This window comes from Lycium barbarum, chromosome 6 (genome assembly GCF_019175385.1).
Source record: "Lycium barbarum isolate Lr01 chromosome 6, ASM1917538v2, whole genome shotgun sequence".
NCBI lineage: Eukaryota > Viridiplantae > Streptophyta > Magnoliopsida > Solanales > Solanaceae > Lycium > Lycium barbarum.
In genome coordinates, this window is record NC_083342.1 from 8,295,697 (window position 1) to 8,314,364 (window position 18,668).

The 18,668-nt window shown below is 36.8% G+C and overlaps 2 protein-coding genes across 3 annotated transcripts; both read right to left on the reverse strand.

Moving 5' to 3' along the window:
- LOC132600685 (small ribosomal subunit protein eS8y-like) lies at positions 1-7,662 on the reverse strand. Of its 2 annotated transcripts, XM_060314011.1 has the most exons (3): positions 6,182-7,662; positions 3,654-3,741; positions 1-1,713 (listed from the first exon to the last, which is right to left on the reverse strand). In XM_060314011.1, the coding sequence occupies exon 1, from the start codon at positions 7,310-7,312 to the stop codon at positions 6,698-6,700; it is 615 nt and encodes a 204-aa protein (XP_060169994.1). In that variant the 5' UTR covers positions 7,313-7,662; the 3' UTR covers positions 1-1,713; positions 3,654-3,741; positions 6,182-6,697. The 2 variants fall into 2 exon arrangements, with proteins under 2 accessions (XP_060169994.1, XP_060169993.1); XM_060314010.1 differs by lacking the exon at positions 1-1,713 and having other exon boundaries at positions 3,349-3,741.
- Positions 7,663-8,638: 976 nt separating this feature from the next.
- Positions 8,639-17,127, reverse strand: LOC132643755 (GATA transcription factor 26-like). Its single transcript, XM_060360289.1, has 5 exons — positions 16,458-17,127; positions 14,933-15,247; positions 12,163-12,478; positions 11,638-11,755; positions 8,639-8,734 (listed from the first exon to the last, which is right to left on the reverse strand). Exons 1-5 carry the CDS (start codon positions 16,495-16,497, stop codon positions 8,639-8,641), a joined length of 885 nt encoding a protein of 294 aa, XP_060216272.1. The 5' UTR covers positions 16,498-17,127.
- Positions 17,128-18,668: the final 1,541 nt, after the last annotated feature.

Consider the following 18,668-nt stretch of genomic DNA (forward strand, 5'->3'; position numbering starts at 1 on the left):
ATTATTCCTTAAATTAAAAGATTTATTGCTCTTTTTATTTGTAAAATGCTTTCCGCTTTCCCTTAAATCAAAATCTTGCTTCTTTTCCTGTTTATCACCGTTTTAAAATTACACTATAAAATCATATTATACTAAAAGTGGGAAGCTCCAATATTAAAAGTTAAAATACTTAAATACCCCTAGAATGTTGAGTGACCATAACAACCTTTAAAACTATATATTACCTCCTCCATAAATCTGTACATTAACTAGCATTTTTTTGATGGTATAAAAAATCTGCAGAATTTGAGTAGTTCTTTGAATAATAAATACACTAAATTCATTTGAGTAATAAATGATATAAGACCAAATACATCTCCTACATGCCGATACAATGCAACTCCCATTCAATTCTCATTAACGTTTTTTCATAACGTTTAAGTTACATTTCTCCACCTTAGTTGTCTACATTTAAGATGGATCATTCCATAAAATTTTACATAAATTTTCAGTTAGAAAAGTGAGCATAAATAGGGGCATTAGGCTCCATCCCATCACACTCTCAACTTCTTCCCTACAATCTCAAAAATATGACATATATGCAACGTCAACGAAGTCACCAAACCTGATATTTATAGGAGTCACATGAGCATATTCATACAAGAAAAGGATATCATTCTTTCCTCCTAAAATATTAAGAATCTGGTTTGAGGTTAAGGTGACTATTAGATATTCATTTTCTTCCATAGATAAAGTAATTACTCTGTGATTGTAGGTTATGGTGATTTGGAATGCAGACTTATCGTACTAGCTGTCAATTTGGTCCCACAATTTTGCTGTTAAAAGAAGTGTTAATTTCTTGTTTACACTTTAATGTCTTTATATTTATTGTATTCGTGCTGAACTCTCAGAAAGATTTTTATTTTTATTTTTAGTATTAAATTTTTTATAACTTACACGAGATATACACGTGCAAAGCACGTGTCCAGAAACTAGTATTTATATAAGGTTAGCACCTCTGTAGAGCCTTTGTTAATGCAACTCTCCTTGATTAAAAACAAAGTTATATGGAGCTCAGTTTATTATTCTACCATCTCAACTTATGAGAAAAATAACTTCAACTATATACTTGGGTCCAGTTTCTCTATAACACTATATGATTTCAACTTTTCTCCATGCATAGGAGAACTAAGTCAGTAGAATTTTGGACAATGGGAGTATGATTCAAAGCCATTTTAGGGGTAAGGGGGAGAAATTATGGTCAGGATACCATCATAAATTATTTCAAATTTCCCAATTGGCTAACACAATTTGGAACCGTGCGCATTGGCCCTCAGGGGATTTCTCGGTTAGAAAAAAAAAAAAAAAAAAAAAAAAAAAAAAAAAAAAACTTTATTGGAATGTGCCTATCTCTCCATGAGTCTGTTGATGCTGGTAGATATACCAGAACTTGTCTTTCAAATATGTGATGTTTATTTGATTTCAATTTCGTATACCAAATCAAACTAATGAAGATACGTACCTTGAGTTGTGGAGAGCCGTGGTCGTCCTCTAGGCCTCTTTACTGGGTGTCTTAATAGAGTTGTGGAGAGCCTTGGTCGTCCTCTAGGCCTCTTAACTGGGTGTCCTAACTGGAGTGTTGGAGAGTCGTGGTCGTCCTCTAGGCCTCTTAACTGGGTGTCCTACTTTTGCTTCATGGCGAGCACTTTGAGGATATAGTTTCTGGCTGGAGATCTTGAGTAGTGAATGTCAAGTCAAGCAGTAATCAATTAAGGAACCTCAAGTAGTTATGAAATATATAAGGATGTACCAAATCACAAAAGAGGTTTAACAAATACTATTAGCTGTGTGCTATTATCCATACATTAACATTAGTTTGAAAGTCACAATTTGAATTCTCATAAGGAACTAACTGATTTTTATAGCCCAAGATCATGAATCTGCTCCAATAATCCTTTTGAAAAAGCTCAAGGAATTGAGTCGCAATATCACTATTACTCCACTCTATTCCAGCAGTACATGTTCTAATCCTCCTATCCTGACTACAAGTCATAATACTACCAAGAAATGACATCTTACTAACCTTCACCACAGTTTCCACCCTTTCTTCCGACAAATTTAATACATCATCTGCACTGATATGCGATTCCAAACCAATCATATCCAGTCGGAAAAGGAATAACATGAGTAACCAAATCACAAGGACAATGCAGAAGACAAAATCAACATGATAGATCATCCGAGCGCGCTCATTTGTAAAAATAGGGAACCCAATGCCACCAGTAACTCTCTTCATATAGATATAAGGAAGGTAGAAAAAGTTACCAAATCGATCCCCTTGTTGAACACTAAGTAGAAATAGTGCGCTATGCAAGTACTCCAACTTCAAATAGCTAAACACATTGGCAGAAAAATAAAGAATAATAGGCACAACAATGGCTTCAACTATTCCAGTAGAGTGACTAGTCAGGAGAATTCTAACAAGTTCTTTAACAGTAATAGTGTTTTCCTCCAACTTCCAAACTGCAAGCTGCCTGCCAAGGTTCGGAATTACCACATGCACATCCTTTCCACTTCCAAATTCATTTCGTACCTCTTTGTGACAATTGTATAATCTCCTTGCAACCCGTGGCACGACAATTACATCTTGAAAAGTAGGTAATTGACAATAATGTGTTAGCCGAATAAGAAATTTACAATGAGAATTGTCTCTTGAAATTTGCCACACTATTGAGTTATGATGATTTGTAGCTGCCACTACATATTCTACATGGATGAAGTCCCGTTTGATGTTGGTCGCACAAAGAGATGGACTTCCAGCATCAGCTGCTACTCGACAAGCAACTGAAACAACATCTGATACCACAAAATCTGTCTTGATAGATTTCGACCCTTCCACTTCCGTTGCCAAAAAAGGTGTACATGGTACAATAATGATCTCAGAATATTTTTCTAGTGAGGCAAGATGATCCACCTTTGAAGCATCAGCTTGAGTTGCTGCCCAATTGTCACACCCCTATCAGGAGTATGACGGGCTCCGACCCGTAGGCCGAGAACCTGTGAGGACCCACAGGTGTTAACACATACATGCTGCGGCCCCCTGTGCCAGCCCCTTGCGACTGGACACACATGCATGCTTGACATCTCAATTGGTAAGAGACGTCTCCTTAGGGAGAACAAAAGGGGAGAGGTCACGGGTTCGAGGCGCTGCAGCGTGTATTCTCGAATTGTCTGTGTCTCTTGCTCATACAATACCCAAGTATGTCATGTCATGTCAAGCATGCATGTGTGTCCAGTCGCAAGGGGCTGGCACAGGGGGCCGCAGCATGTATGTGTTAACACCTGTGGGTCCTCACAGAACCACCTGACTTATCCGTTATTTTGAACATTATAAACCATAACTCAAAGAACACCTGCACGCAGAAAAGGCCCAACATAGAAATATCCGATCATTCAGCACATATATTCATATGCGGACCGACAAGGTCGCCACAACATAACGTATATCATAAAGCCGGCAAGGCTAACAGTAAAGTATCAAGAGCTCAAAATTAGGCCGACAAGGCCACCAAAATATTATACAACAATATGAACCGGTGGAGCTATAAAACATCTAACTGTACACACACGTCTACGAGCCTCTACATAGAATACAATGATCATAAGGACAATACCAAATAGACTGCAGCTCCGAAGTAAGTGGAGTGCTCATGAGAATCCGCTGATAGAACACTTACGGGTCTGATCCATCTCCCTGCCTACCTGCGGGCATGAGCGCAGCGTCCACAAGAAGGGACGTCAGTACGAATAATGTACTGAGTATGTAAGGCATGAATAACAACATAATATAGATATGGAAGGTAAGATGGAATAAGAGAGATAACCTGTAAATCGGGATGCCTCATAAGGCGGATGTCATGCATGCTTAGCCTTTAAAAAAACATTTCTATACATATACATAGTACCATGCCCAGCCATTAAGGCTCGGTGTCATATATACAGTATCATGCCCGGCCATTAAGGCTCGGTGTCATATATATAGTATCATGACCGGCCATTAAGGCTCGGTGCTATCATCATTAGTCCGCGTCCGGGGCGATATCATAACATGCCCACTGTAGTGGTGTGCACATCTACGTGCCATGCCCGGCCGACTATAGCGCGACGCGGTGTGAGAAAGTACATACATACACACACACACACACACACACACACACACACACACACACACACACATATATATATATATATATATATAAAGCATGCATGAGAGCCAAATAAAAGCTACGACTCCATCGGAGTGACGTAAGGTCTGTAACCTCCGATTTATATTATGGAGCAATCATCATCGCTATATCTCACCTTGAAGGAACAATTATTATAAGGTGAGGTCAACAACAATGAATAAAATCGAGAAAATCACGAGAATAACTCAACATTCTCATATTCACATTGAAATCACAAGCTTGGGACTTTTAAATATGAAATCATCATCATCGTAATCCTCATAGAAACATTCTCATCTTTAGCATCGTCATTCATATTGTAAAAACATGTCCGTTGTTGTTGTCATAAAATCTTATAGAATCATAAATCTTTGACTCGGAAAATAGGGACATTTTGGAAAACATTTATGGATTATCAAGAAAGAAGTCACGCCTTTGAATCATGAACTCTAACTTTTGGAAGTAAGGAGGTTATGAAACATATGTAGGGAATTATAACATAGGAGTTTCTAGAAATAGGATCATCGTCATCATAAAACATGTTTATCTTTAGCATCATAAGAACTGTATGAATCATGAATCTCTAGCTTTTGAGAATCAGAATATTCTTGGAAAACATTTATGGATTCACATAAAGGGATCATGGGACATTTGGAAAACACCTATTAGATTCATAAGAAAGGAATCATGCCTTTAGAAGAAAGGGACTAGCCTTAACATACTTGGAAGATAATTTCTCGATTTCCAACTTACTTCCTGTCTTGCAATTCACTTAAGATCATTCGTAGCCTCATAATCTACATATACGACCATTCATACTATTGTTAGGCTCATCATCATACGCTCGTCTTAAACCCTTAATTTAAATCCATTTAGAATCTGCCGAAATTCGGGCAGCATCTCTCCTGTTTATATACCTAGCCCGAAATCACAATCTAATAACCAACAACAACAATAACAATACCAACATCAAAACAACATTATCAACACCAATAAGCTCCATAAAACATCTCACACGATGTTTTCCAAGTTTCTCAACTATCCAACTTATTATACGACTATGTAATAACTTTATCTCCGGAAATAAACTGAAATTAATATTAATAAGGAGAGATTCATATCTTATTCCTTCTAGAGCAGCAATATCTTCAATATTTACTTTGAATCCAAGCCAATTTCAATGTAAGACAAAACTATAATCGTGACTACACGTTGTCCGGACCTCGATTAATACTCCGTAACTTGAAATCTCTCAAAATCCTCGCTTTTATGTTATATATATGCTCTCATATGTGGCTGAATTTTCTAGAGCATTTGGGAAATTTTTGTGAAGAAAAAAATGGGGTTTTGCCCCTTCTATAGGGTGCCAAAGTCGGCATCACTGTAGCACTATAGCAGTACTGTAGCAGCACTGTAGCAGCGCGCCCTGCTCTGCCCGCCTAACTTGTTACATTCATAAGTTTCTATTCCGATGTCGTATCGATGATCGGTTTATTGCGTTGGAAACTAGACTCGACGAACTTCATTTTAAGCTTTTGAAATACCTTAAAACTCCCCATATACCTGGAGATATACCCCTCCAAAGTTGACCCAAAATTCTATCCTTAATTCTGCCAACTTGTTCCAAATTTTCGACAAACTTATTTTCGTTGATTTGCTTGGTCCCAAAATCTTCCGAAACTATGAGTACATGATATTTATCACTAATCATACTTGATAATGGTCATGTCCTTTGGTTCCAAGGCTGTCCTTCCCGGTTACGACTTACAAGATCATAATTCATTCTTTACTTAAACCACATACTTAATAATGTTTCGTTCCTCACACTTCAAAGTTGTTTTACCTAGCCATAGCTCGACATACTTACATTCAAATTTAACCAGTGCTTCTCCGAGGTACGGGGTGTAACATTGAAAGTGCGGGGTGTAACACCAATTTAACAATACCTTGGGAAGAAAAAGTCTAGGAGACTGTACCTCGAGTGTAAAGACGAGGTCAGGTGCACCAGTGTTGACATGAACATTATTCCCAGTCAGAATGAGATTTCTAGAATCCTCAACAGCTTAACTTGCATATCCAAAGACATCACTAGTTAGATAGTGAGTAAGGATAGGGTATTTCTTGATCTCTTCTACACTAGCAGTACAATTTGTTGGTTTAGAAACTGCTGCAACAGAATCACCATGTAGATATACTCTTTTAACAGTGGTGAAATTCTCAGTTTGGGCAAATTCCTCAGTCCCACAAAAGTTATCGCAATCAAGAGTCAAAACCAGCTCCACATTTGCATTTTTTATTTCACATTTGAAAGTAATGTCCAGATTTCCAACCTATTCATGAGTTAATACCATATCATTGGAAACCATATTTAATGAGAGCGAGATAGGATTTACGAGTGAGCATCCAGCTGCTTGCAGTTGCTCGTCATCTAGAACCTCGGCGTCGTCCTTAAGAGAACTTATATCACAGACGTGGTACTCCTTAATTTCTGACTAACGCTCGCTATATTCAAGTTCGATAGGCTCATCTCCTACACTGTCATCCCAATGTATATCCGTCATATTGATTCCATACATCTGAAGAATTTGATCAAGAACTTGATATTCATTATTTTCTAACTTCTCCTCTTGGGGGTTTCCAGATTCCAATCGCCGCAGTGTTTCTTCTTCTCCCTCATCTCTTTTTACTGATTGAAGCTCATCTACATCAATTTCGTTCTGTTGAGGACTTATATCAAACACTTTATCCGCATCTGGTTCTAACTTTTTCTCAGGGCTACTAGAAGCTAGTTGATTAGCAATTGCCTCTGGATGGGAACAATCGTCAAACACTTGGTCCTCCTTAATTTCTGAGCTCTCATCGTGCTCATATTCGACACCCATAAATGTATTTCCACCTTGTATCTCCTCAGCAGTAGCACCGATTTGAACAATTGCACTCCATTTGGCATTGCCACCACCAACGTGAACTCGGCTAACTATCTTGTTACTTGATAGCTTAGTGTTAGCTGGTTGGCGACCAAGTTCATATTTGTGCTTCTTCCTCCAAGCATTCCTCTTGCCACTGGTGGCACATTTTTGGTGCTTAGAGTCTCTTGAAATACCCATGGTTGCTGAGATACACTCAAATCCGTAAGTATTTGGATGAGTACTGAAATCTGCATCGTAATACTCAACCCCATAAAGCGCTGGAATAAGATTTGTACCATCTTTGAACTTCGTACTGACATGGTGAACTATGGGAAGTCCAGGAAAGATGTTGTTTCCATTCTTCCATATGCTGCATTCTTCTATTCAATGTGTCAATAAAAGCTTGGATCTGTTGCTCCAACTGATACGGACCTCCCCTGGAATCCCTATTTTTCTGTCTTTCCGCCATTAACACCGATGAATAGCTGAGAATCGTCGGCTCTGATACCAATAGTAACGATTCCCACGTCGGAATCGTCATGAAAGCATAAAGTAATAAAACAGAGAAAGAGAGAAAAATAAATAAAAGATTAAATTCATATTTTCATTCAAGATAGCCCTACAATGTTCTGTTTACAAAGTATATAAAGCAAACCTAACAGGGGTACACATGAAAATAGATTATAAAGTGAGGCTAAACTGTAGCAGTAAAAACTAAGAAGGGTCAAACTAGAAATAATAAAACTTAGCCTATATCTCTATTCGCTACAGTTCTCAACAAATCAAATTGTGTCTCTACCTCCTTGATGCGACTATTAGTACTTTTGGTGTTTTCCACATTTTCTAATTTAGTTTAATGGAATGGATGGAAACGCCTCATGAACAGGAAGATTAATTATACAGTTGTTATCTTAACTAGAAGATTTCTAATTTTAGTTTCCTAGCAGTTATTATTATCTGTTATTTCCTTTGCTTCGATTATTGTATTATTTGTTGTTGCTACTGCTCTGTTCTTCATTATTTTCAGCATGGCTTCTTCACTACTGTATTTTCATTCCATACTTGATTTTGATATGCTTTACTTTAGTCAAGGGTCTATTGGAAGCAACCTCTCTACCTTCACAAGGTAGGGGTAAGGCTGCGTACGTACTACCCTCCCAGACTTCACTTGTGGGATTACACTGGGTATGTTGTTGTTAGGATTTTTGGGTGCTGATCTTCCAGATGGAGATTCTCAGTTGTGCAGTTTCAAGTGTCAATGTGTCTATTCTTGAAGACTTATAAATATAACCTCTTAATTACATCTTTATTAGTGGATGGATAATTCACCCCACGAGATTAAGAGGAAAAAGGGACAAAAGAAGATGTGTTATTTTTTTGGCAGATGCCATGGAAGGAAACATAAGTTCATTTACTTGAAGAACAAAGAAAAAGGAAATGAAGTGGAACCAACATAAACACGCAGGAGTTATGGATAAATAGTTGGATTTTTCCTTGTGATTGTAGACCATGTTGACATATTGGTTAGGTTACCAAAATTAGATTAGCAGGTGCAGGTGCAGGTGCAGGTGCAGGTGCAGGTGCAGGTGCAGGTGCAGGTGCAGGTGCAGGTGCTTTGATCTGTCCTCATTCACTCTGAACTTTGAAATACTTTTAGGATTCCTTTTTAGCACTAATTTCAAGTCTCTTTGTTAGCACTATTTTTGACTGTGGGGATTATCTGATTACTACTGTCTTTTATCAGGTTGAACAAGCATGGTTACCATGACTCATCAAGATACTTGCAATCATACAAAAACTTGTAATGTCAAGCTGTACTTACTTTGGTCAATATTGCATTATGAATGAACATGTCACAATAATATAACTAAAAGACTGGAATCAAAAGGATAGAGAATATTATAACCTAAAGAGAACATCTTCTGTCACTTCAAGAAGTAATCAACTTGTAGACATGGGTAGTGATGAACAAGGCAATGGTAATTCTCTTTTGATAAGTACTCCCTCTGGTTTAAAAAGAGTGTCCACTTAGCCATTTGCACACTCCTTAAGAGAATACTAACTGCTAAGCAAAAATAGGTAATTTGACTAAACTACCCCTAATTAAATAGATATTGAGACTTAGTCACTTAACACTTAATAAGGGCAAATCTGGAAACTAAGGTTAATTATTTCTTGATTTGATAAGTGGACACTCTTTTTGAACAAAAAAATAAAGGCTAAGTTGACACTCTTTTTGAACCGGAGGGAGTAATTTATATATGATACGATTTTAACCGTAACATGTATTTTTTGATGATAAGTTGGTTTTAGCTAGACTTTATAGCATTGAGTTGTAGCACATACATGATGACTCAACAACAACAACAACAACATACCCAGTCACATATATGATGACTGAATGTAATAAAATGGGAGAACATAAATTTTAAAAATGATGTGCAATCTTTTATTCTTGTGCTCCTAATATTTTGTAGGGTGAGGTTTTCAGAAAATTTAAGGATATTATGCTTGATTTAACAAAAATCACAATTGATGAAGACACAATTTAACTAAATAAAGGTGTACTTTCTCTAACTGTTTAAGCTTTTAGATGAGGTGGTTACACACCCAGACCTAACTTGTAGGATTACACTTGATTTGTTGTTGTTGTTGGTCACACTTCAATATGGTATTAGAGCGGACAGAAGTCTGGGCTATGAGCCTTATTGTCACCCATAATAAAAATAAGTCATTTGCTAGGACCCACATATGAGGGGGTGTGTCGAAGATATTATTTAAGTAAATAAAATTGTGATATCTCTAACATCTTAAGCTTTTAACTGAGATGGTCATACACTTCTACAACTTAGTAGATTTATCTTTCCTTATGTCAATTTTGTTTACAATTTTCATGATAGAAGTGAGGCTTGCATGTGTGCCCATACATTCGGAAAGCATTTAATGCAATGGCATAGAAGGACTTCCATGTTAGAAATGAGGTGTGATTGGAAGAGAGCAACATTGAGCATAGAACCTGACTGCTACACGTAACATATAACTCCCAAAATCTCTTCCTATAAATGTGACAGCGGAGGGATGGTCTAGTCGTAAGGACCCTCCACCTTCAAAGATAACATGAGGTTTGAGTCACCGATGGAGCAATGTGAGAAAAAGAGCCCCTATTGGGCTCTTGGATATGGGATTTAATTGGGGTGGTGGTAACTTTACCAAATTAAAGAAATAATACTATGAAAAAAAAAAATAGTACTACCTCCGGTCCATTATAAATGTCGTTTTAGTCTTTCAAATTTGGTACGAAGTAAGTGTCACTTTTGGAAACCAAGAAGGCTTTATTGTTAGAAATGATCTAAAAAGTCTATGGAGAGATAATGAGTAATTTGAAGAGATATAAAGGGTAAATTAGTCAAATAACCCATATAATAAATGTTATTAAATGGGTTTCTTAATGTTTGTGCCAAAAGCTTAAATGACATTTAAATAGGATTTAAGGCAGCAGTATATAATATCTAGTGTCCCTGATCTTTTTCGGCTAAGAGGGACTTCTGATATTGATTAATTTTTTTTGTACTAGACTAATATTGTAAACAGATTCTTAAATGAAGGAGGGGACTCCTTTCAGGATTAAGGAACTTTATATGGTGTGTGGAACAACAATATTAGTGAAACTACATGTTGCAAGTTTTGTATTAAGCTATCATGTTATGTTCCTTCCATTGAGATTCATTCTTGTATTTGAGTATATAGTAGAAAATTTTCGCTCCACCATTTCTCTTTTTTTTTGTATGATGCTTGGAGCCTAAGATATGCTTCCGATGAATCGATTCTCATTGTTTCTTTATCTTTTCAGCTATCATGATTTACATTGCTCTGCCACTGTTCAAAAGAATGACAGAGATTTTACGTTCTCAGTTCTTCTAACGTCCCATTTTCCTGTTCTAAGCAGTACTAGATTTTACTCTCTTTGCAACCTTTCTTTTGTTTTAGTACTTTCTGGCCTTCTAAGAAGTTTTATGGTTGTGAATAGTCGATCCATTTTTTCGGTTTCTACAACGCTTGTTACTAGAGTAGTAGTATAGGTAGTTGAATGTCGCCAAAGAGTGTTGTCTTTTTGCTTTTACTATGTCTACTTCATAATTACTTCAAAGTCTACCTAGTAATATAAGAGTATAGATCTATTTTGAAGAGTGCTATATTGCTACTTGGGGACATTTATGAAACTCGGCACTATATTATTCTCAGTCTTAAACTCTTAATTGCTCCTGGATTATGTATTGATCGCTCTCTAGCTTCTCTTTAGTGCAATTATTATTGGAAGGTTTAGTGGCTTATCGACTTTTCGTTATAACTTAAAAGGAGATCGAAGAGACTTTTTAGTCCACTTAGTTTTCAAACTTTTTGTGGTTGAGCATACAATATCCTAAAGATGATTTACCTATTCTTCAATAATCAGACTTTCATCTCCATATACAGAAGAAGATTCAATAGCAGCAGCATCTTAGAGAACAATCTTTTTGACATACCCTTGATGTAGTATCCATATGTGGAGCGAGTCTATTTTCACGTGCCTTTGCTTTTCCACCCTCATTTCCAGTAGTTTCATTTTGCATAGCCACATGATCTAGTACATTATTGTTTATCCTGAAAAAAAGTATAATGCAAGCCATTACAGTTGTAATGACAAGCATGTGTAAGTCAAATGCCCTTTGAGATGTTACAATGCCCTGTGGAATCCACACAAACTAACAAACTTGTAGGTGAGTACGTCGTGACAGACATCAGAATTGACATATTAAATGCACCAAAAAACAGAATTGACATATTGAAAAATGTATGCACAAATGGCAAACTAGATTGTCTCAAAACACCCAAGGTGTTGTTTCCGTTCAAAACAAAAAACCCAAGTTGTTGTGTGTTGCCTTTGGGGACATCCAGTAAAGTTGGATCAGCCAAAATTGTTTTTTAACCAACATTGCATTAGCTAGACAATAAGAGTTGGCTTCAAATACCAGCTTGAACCTTATGCATGCATCTCAAAATTCACTTACAGATCTGAATTTTCTACAGGAACATTCATTGAGCAAGAGGCATTATCTTCTTCCATTGGAGAGTGAGACGTCGAGCGTTCTATAATAGTAGTTGGTGATACGAGCAGCATAGTTCCAGGACCAATCTCATTAGGAGGAATGTTTCTGTTCTTTTCATAAATTAGAGGATCTTCTTCTTCAAAGCCTTGTTCCTGTAGAATGTTAAAAAGTTGCCTCTGGAGTCTTTCAACTGGTGACAAGATGTACTGTCTAAGCTTTGATCTCTTTCTTCTTGGGGCGCTGTCAAGATTCCAGAGAGGATCTTTGTCTGCTTCTCCTAAGAAAAGGTGAACGTTAATGCATACAAAACAATAAGGTATCAATACAATATATCTTTTTCTTTGGGTTAAGCTTTTATATTTGTATGGTTAAGGTATAGTTGGACCGGTCAGTTCATATCTTTATTGAAAATTCAAATTATCTGAAATTTGTCAATCGGTTCATTGCGTAAAAGAAAGTAAATCATTGAAGCTTAGGGAAGACACTATAATTGATGGCCTGTGACCAAGAAAGGAAACTCAATATTTTTTTTTATAGAGTATGATATAGTGATTGCTCCCCTACTGCTTATTTGGCAATACCATGAATGTGATTAGACATTGCATAATTTGACAAGCACATCACACTAATCAGGAAACAATAGGTGTTTCCTGCGAAAAAATAGAATTTGATACCTGCTTATCAAGTTGATTAGAGATCATGGTGTAAGTGATTCTTTTGAGTAGTAGATACTAGTGAAATCCTAACATAAAACAACCACTTGGACAGGGGGAGAATGCTGATGAAAAATTTCTGTTTCACAGTTAAATTTGTTTTGTAGGGCCTGTAGATTCTTCCCCTATTTTCTCTCTCTCTCTTTTTTTCTTTGGGGTGGGAGGGTGGGGTCAAATTCATCCATTTTTAATCGGAAGAATAAGAGAAGTTCTTATTTGGAATCACTAATAATATTGGGTGAAATGTTTTCTTCCTTTCCTTTTGAATCAGAAGACTATGCGCTGCGGGATTGCTTTTTTGGGGAGGCGCATCATCCAAAGATTTGGCTGGCTGATTTAATCTATCTCATAAATTTCGTTGAGACTACGAGTCTTGGGATTACTATCACGCAAACCAGAAGAAACACATTGGCCAGAATTGAATAGGAAGCTATTAATTTTCTACTTTTGTTTTTTTTAACCCTTATGCTTAAGAAAGGATTTGATTGTGTCAGCCCTTAAGATCAACCTCATAAAATGTAAGATCACTCTGGTTGAGTAGTGAATAATATTGAGGAGATGGCGAAGGTGCTAAATTGCAAGGTGGGTACTCTACCTATTACTTATGGGACTACCTTTGAGTGCTTCTAGCAAAGACCTTGAAGCAGTGTTATGAAAAGCGAAAAGCGCAAAAAAGCTCTAAGGTCTTTTGTGGCTTTAAGCGCAAAGCGCAAAGCGCAAATAAAGTGTGGGCTTTAATGAAAAATGCGCAATTGTAGAAAAAAATACAAATACATATGTTTAGTCCAAGACCAATATTAATGAGCATGAATAAAAAATATATGGACAAACAAGTTGAATAACAGTTTACGATAAAGTGAAATATCAATTGTTTAGTCTCGCATCTTTAGGAGACGCTTATTGGCAAAGGGAAAGCATGTCTTAGAGACTTGATGACATCACTGAAGCAGACATAAAGCGAGGCGAAGCGCTCAACATGTTTTGCGCCTTGCTTAAGGGGTGGGAAAATTTTCGCAGACTATTTCCTTTAAGGTTGGTGACGGAAGCAGGATTAGTTTCTTCGAACATAATTGGTGCGGGGAGAACGAGTTGAGGGCAATCTTCCTTAATATATATTGTGTTTCCAGCCAAAAAGGGTAGATAGTCCAAATTCGGGGGTCTCACTAGGGGGTTATTCACTGGGACCTAAGATTCAGAAGGAAGGATTGGGAGATGGAATAATTGCACAATCTAATTGAGTTTTTGTTTGGACTAGCCAATCATAACAATTTATGGGATGTATGGTGTTGACGAGAAAGTAGAGATGGATTATTCACTATTATCTCTCATTATAAGAGGTTACTAGTGAGAGAGGAAGGTACTTTATCCCATGACTCTATATGCATCCCTTGAGCTCTGAGGAAGGTGTGTTTCTTTTTTTTTTTTTTTTTGGTTGGCAGCAAGGGATGCAATCTTAACAGCAGAAAATCTGAGGAAGAGGAGGATCACCTATGTTAGTTTTAGTTGGTGCTTTATGTGTGAGAGTGCAAGCGATCATGTCATCTTCTATTGCATTGCAAGGTGGCTAATTGGTTATGGAGGGTGGCCCTCAACTTGTTTAGGATGCAATGGGTGATGCCGGACATAGTGAAGGAGGCTTTACAAAGTTGGACTCACAGGAGGGGGAAGAAAAGCCCAAGAGCATGGAGTGTAGCCCCTTTAGCAATCATGTGGGTCATACAGAAAGAGAGAAATAAGAGGGCGTTTGAAGGGGTAGAGTAAGATTTTACAAAATTGCAGAGTAGTGTTTTGTCTATAGTTTCTTTTTGGTGTACTTACGAGATTCCTATTTGTGTAGAGGATTGGATCTCTTTGGTTGAGAACAACACTTTGATGTACGTTCCTTCTTTTGGTATATGGGGTTTTTTCCCATTTGTTAATAGAATTACTTATCACAAAAAGAAAGGATTGGATTCAGAATGTACATCATATTTGCCAAGACAGGTTAAGTGCTCTATATATAAGTGAAATTATTTTACCATTTGTTTCTTCCATCTGAATGCAGTTGTATGAGGATGATCCTGCTGAGCCTAAGCTTGATATGTTATTCATTTCCTCTTCAAGACAAGCTGAAGAGCCTTCCTGTCCAGAAACCTCTACTCCAACTTCTAACTTTTGGTCGTCACGAGCTAAGAGACGTGGCTTCTTCACTGAAGGTAACTGATAGCTCTGTATTTCTCTCTTTCCATGTTTGGGAATATAGTCATCTAGTTTCCCACTAGTCCGCCATCTTGATCCACATGCATTGCAGAGCACTGGTTTTGTAGGTGGCCCAGGTCTCCAAAGGGGGGTTCCTGTTTGAGTTCACAATTAATTAGTGTTTAAACTTGGACAAAATATGAATACGTTCCTTGAAACTAATCTCAGAAACTACAGCACAATGATCATTGACTCTTAAGATTTTATGTACAAAGGTATAGAATGTATTGCACGATAACGAAACTAGAGTATGTATAGTGGGGAAAGTTTTTGGAAAAACAAGGGGAAATATCTTTCTGTGAAACATGCTTCGACTTTTAGGATGTGTCAACTGTTTTTATACTCACATTTTCATCACCATGTTAAAGAACCATACACAATAGTTAAAATTTAGCTTGATAGTGGAAAGATTGAAAAGGATTTGCTTGATATGTTAAGGAACCATGCAAAATAGTTAACCTTTTGGCAAACCACATTTAATGGCGTGATAATTTTAAGGAGTTTCTTGAACACTCGGTGAGCAAATATTAACTTCTATGTTTATGGTCTTTAAGTTTCTAGAAAGTGGGGACTCTCGGGACAACTGTGTGAAGGAAGTTTTATCTCGACTTAAAGTTGAGAATATGCGTGCATTCAGGACCTTTTCCCCTCTATAAAGAAATTGATCTTGAGCCTAACTCAACCTCAAAAGCTAGCTTATGGAGGGAGAATTGCCCAAGTAAAGGAGTCCAAACACCCATCCCACAACAATTGTGGGATGGGCGTTTGGACTCCTTAACTTGGGCAATTCTCCCCCCATGAGCTAGTTTTTGGGGTTGAGTTAGTCCCAAAAGATCCATTTCTTTACACTCTCCATGTTACTTGCCATTCTGAATCCAGCTGTCTATCAACAACTTTTGCTGAAAAAAAAGTTCGAAATATACACCGTCTAGAACTTAAGGACCACTTTTGTCATAAGATCAAATAAATGGGGATTAAATTTGCATGGATGCTAGGGATTGGGGAGCGAATCTGCAATTTATCCTAGATGACCTCAGTTCTTGTTAGACTAATGGATGCAGTGTTGAAAATCAATGAACATTTGGCTTGAGAGGTGAGTCAATTGAAGTACTCCAAGTTTTATGTTTAACATATAGGAAGTTTCGGGAAATTTGGGTATTTAGTAGTTCATCATGTGAGTCTTCAAAGTTTATTTGCTGAACATCAGGCACATAAATTTTAATCATCACTGAATCAAGTATCCTGTAAAACATGAGATTATTGATAAACATAAAAGGTGGTATGTAGGTGGTCAATAGAACTTACGATTGATGCCACAATGGAAACATGGCCCTTCTCTACCCATAGAATCTGGTTCTGAAAGATTCCTGTTTGAATCAGGTTGAATCTGGTGCTGCTAACCAATTGAGTTTGATTTGCTCTCTAATCTAAACGAATCGCAAGATATATATAAACAGATAAGAAATCGATAGACTACAACTGGTCATTCCCATAGAAATAGATGGATCATGATAGAGTTTCCATTTTACCTTTCCTATAAAAATGATCGAGTTGCCATTAACTTTAATCTATTCTGAACTTTTCTGTTTCCACTTATGACAGCTCCTCAACTTTGATTACTGTAATTTCTCAACTATTTACACTATAGCTCCAATGAGAGAAGTCTTAGATTCTCTATCGAAAGAAAAGGGGGTGGGGATTTGGGGGGTGGAGTGGGTGGGGTGAAAGCTGGATTTGGTGAATATTCGTAATTTTAGGCATTTAGTCTAGTGGTCGAGGCTTTTTAAGCAACAAATCTTAAGGCAAGGGAGTGTTAAATAGTTTCAAAATGATAATTCAAATATGTAAGAGTGAGCAAATAATAGAGTTGCCAAATAACATGTATAATGCAGTAATTGCCTGCAGTTGTGGGAATCAGATTTAGTATTGAAAAATCCAAGGAAGGCCCTCAGATTACACTACTGAGAGCAGATCAGAAAAGAATTCGTATTCCCTTGCACTAGTACAATAATCAAATAAACCGTTTTGCTTAAATATAAGATGGTCTCATTAACTCTCTGTAGGTGAGAGTTGAAGCTCATACAGGTGGTGAGCCCGCCTCTTCTCGTGATTTAAATTGAGAATATATAAATATTATCATAGAGCTAGCTATTTCCTTGCAAATTTTCTTAAAGTCTTTGGCCCTGTGAAAAAAAGATATCTAAAAGAAGAAATTACGTTCGTTCGCTTATGAGGACAAAATTTTTTCTAGAAGAACAAACAAACATTTTTCAAAAGAAAATGAAAAAAAAAAAAATTTGTACAGTTAGCAGTTTCAAAAAATAAAAATAAAAAATCTTTTGTTGGTTTTGTTTTACTCAAACAAAATTGAACCAACTTCTACAATAGCCCCCAAATTCTAAATATTATCATTTTGACCCTCTTCTTGTAAATTTAATTTACTTTTTGATCACCTTCTTTTCCATAAAGTAAGGGAAAAGAAAATCAGTTTCCAAAAACTTCCCAATAGACTGTTTGAACACACCTTAGTGAGTTGCCAAATCATGAGTTTTCTCTTTTTTTCTTGGCACCTCTAATGTCAATTTAAGAGATCCTTTTCTCAAAGTTAGTCCTGAAAAGTCGACTCACAATTTTTCCTTGATCTTGAAATGCAGATATGCTATTACGCACTTCTGTCTTAGCAACCATTTTATTGTTTAATGGACTTAGTTATGAATGTTTCCTTTTTCAGGCTAGAGTTTCCCTGCTATTGAGATGCAGCCACGACACACTTATTTTTTTAATCTTACCTTGCTTGCGCATTTTTTTTGTCGCCATTGACAGAGTTTCGTGTGTCTAGGGATATGGTTTATCCTTTATATCATTTTTACTGACTTCCAAATAACAGCCAGTATTATGCCTCAATCCAAGAAAGTTGGGGCGACTCTATGATTCTTCATTATCTTGCTTCATTTAAGCTCATCTCATTATGCTTACTGATGTAAAAATAGTTATTTCATATTTAAGGTTACTAACATATTACATATGCATAATATATAGAACATCACTGGCTTTATGTACTCTGTTATCTACTTCTCTGTGATGCCTGAAAAATGTTCTTTTTTCCTTGACATGGGAACAGGAGAAGAATGCTGATCTTAGTTATGAGCATATTGTTTGTGTATCCATTTAGTGGCATGATACGGTAGGGATTCCTTCTTATGACACTATTGCATAATTGGATATAGAATTTGGTTATAAACTTCATTACTGCTGAGGGGAAATCTAACATATGGTGCCTGAGAGACAGTTTTTATGGTTCTTAATGGTTTAGTAAAGCGAGCACTTAATCTTCTTGCCAGAAACGTTGGAATATACTTGCTATGACGTGTTTGACAATTTGATACGAATAATAATGGTATTTCCCTTGCTTGCTGGTTTACTGGAATGTGTATTCGGCACGGAATTTTCAGTATGTATGAAACAGGAGGAAGTCCTTTGTCCCATGTACATGGATGTATAAGTTGTAGAAGTCGA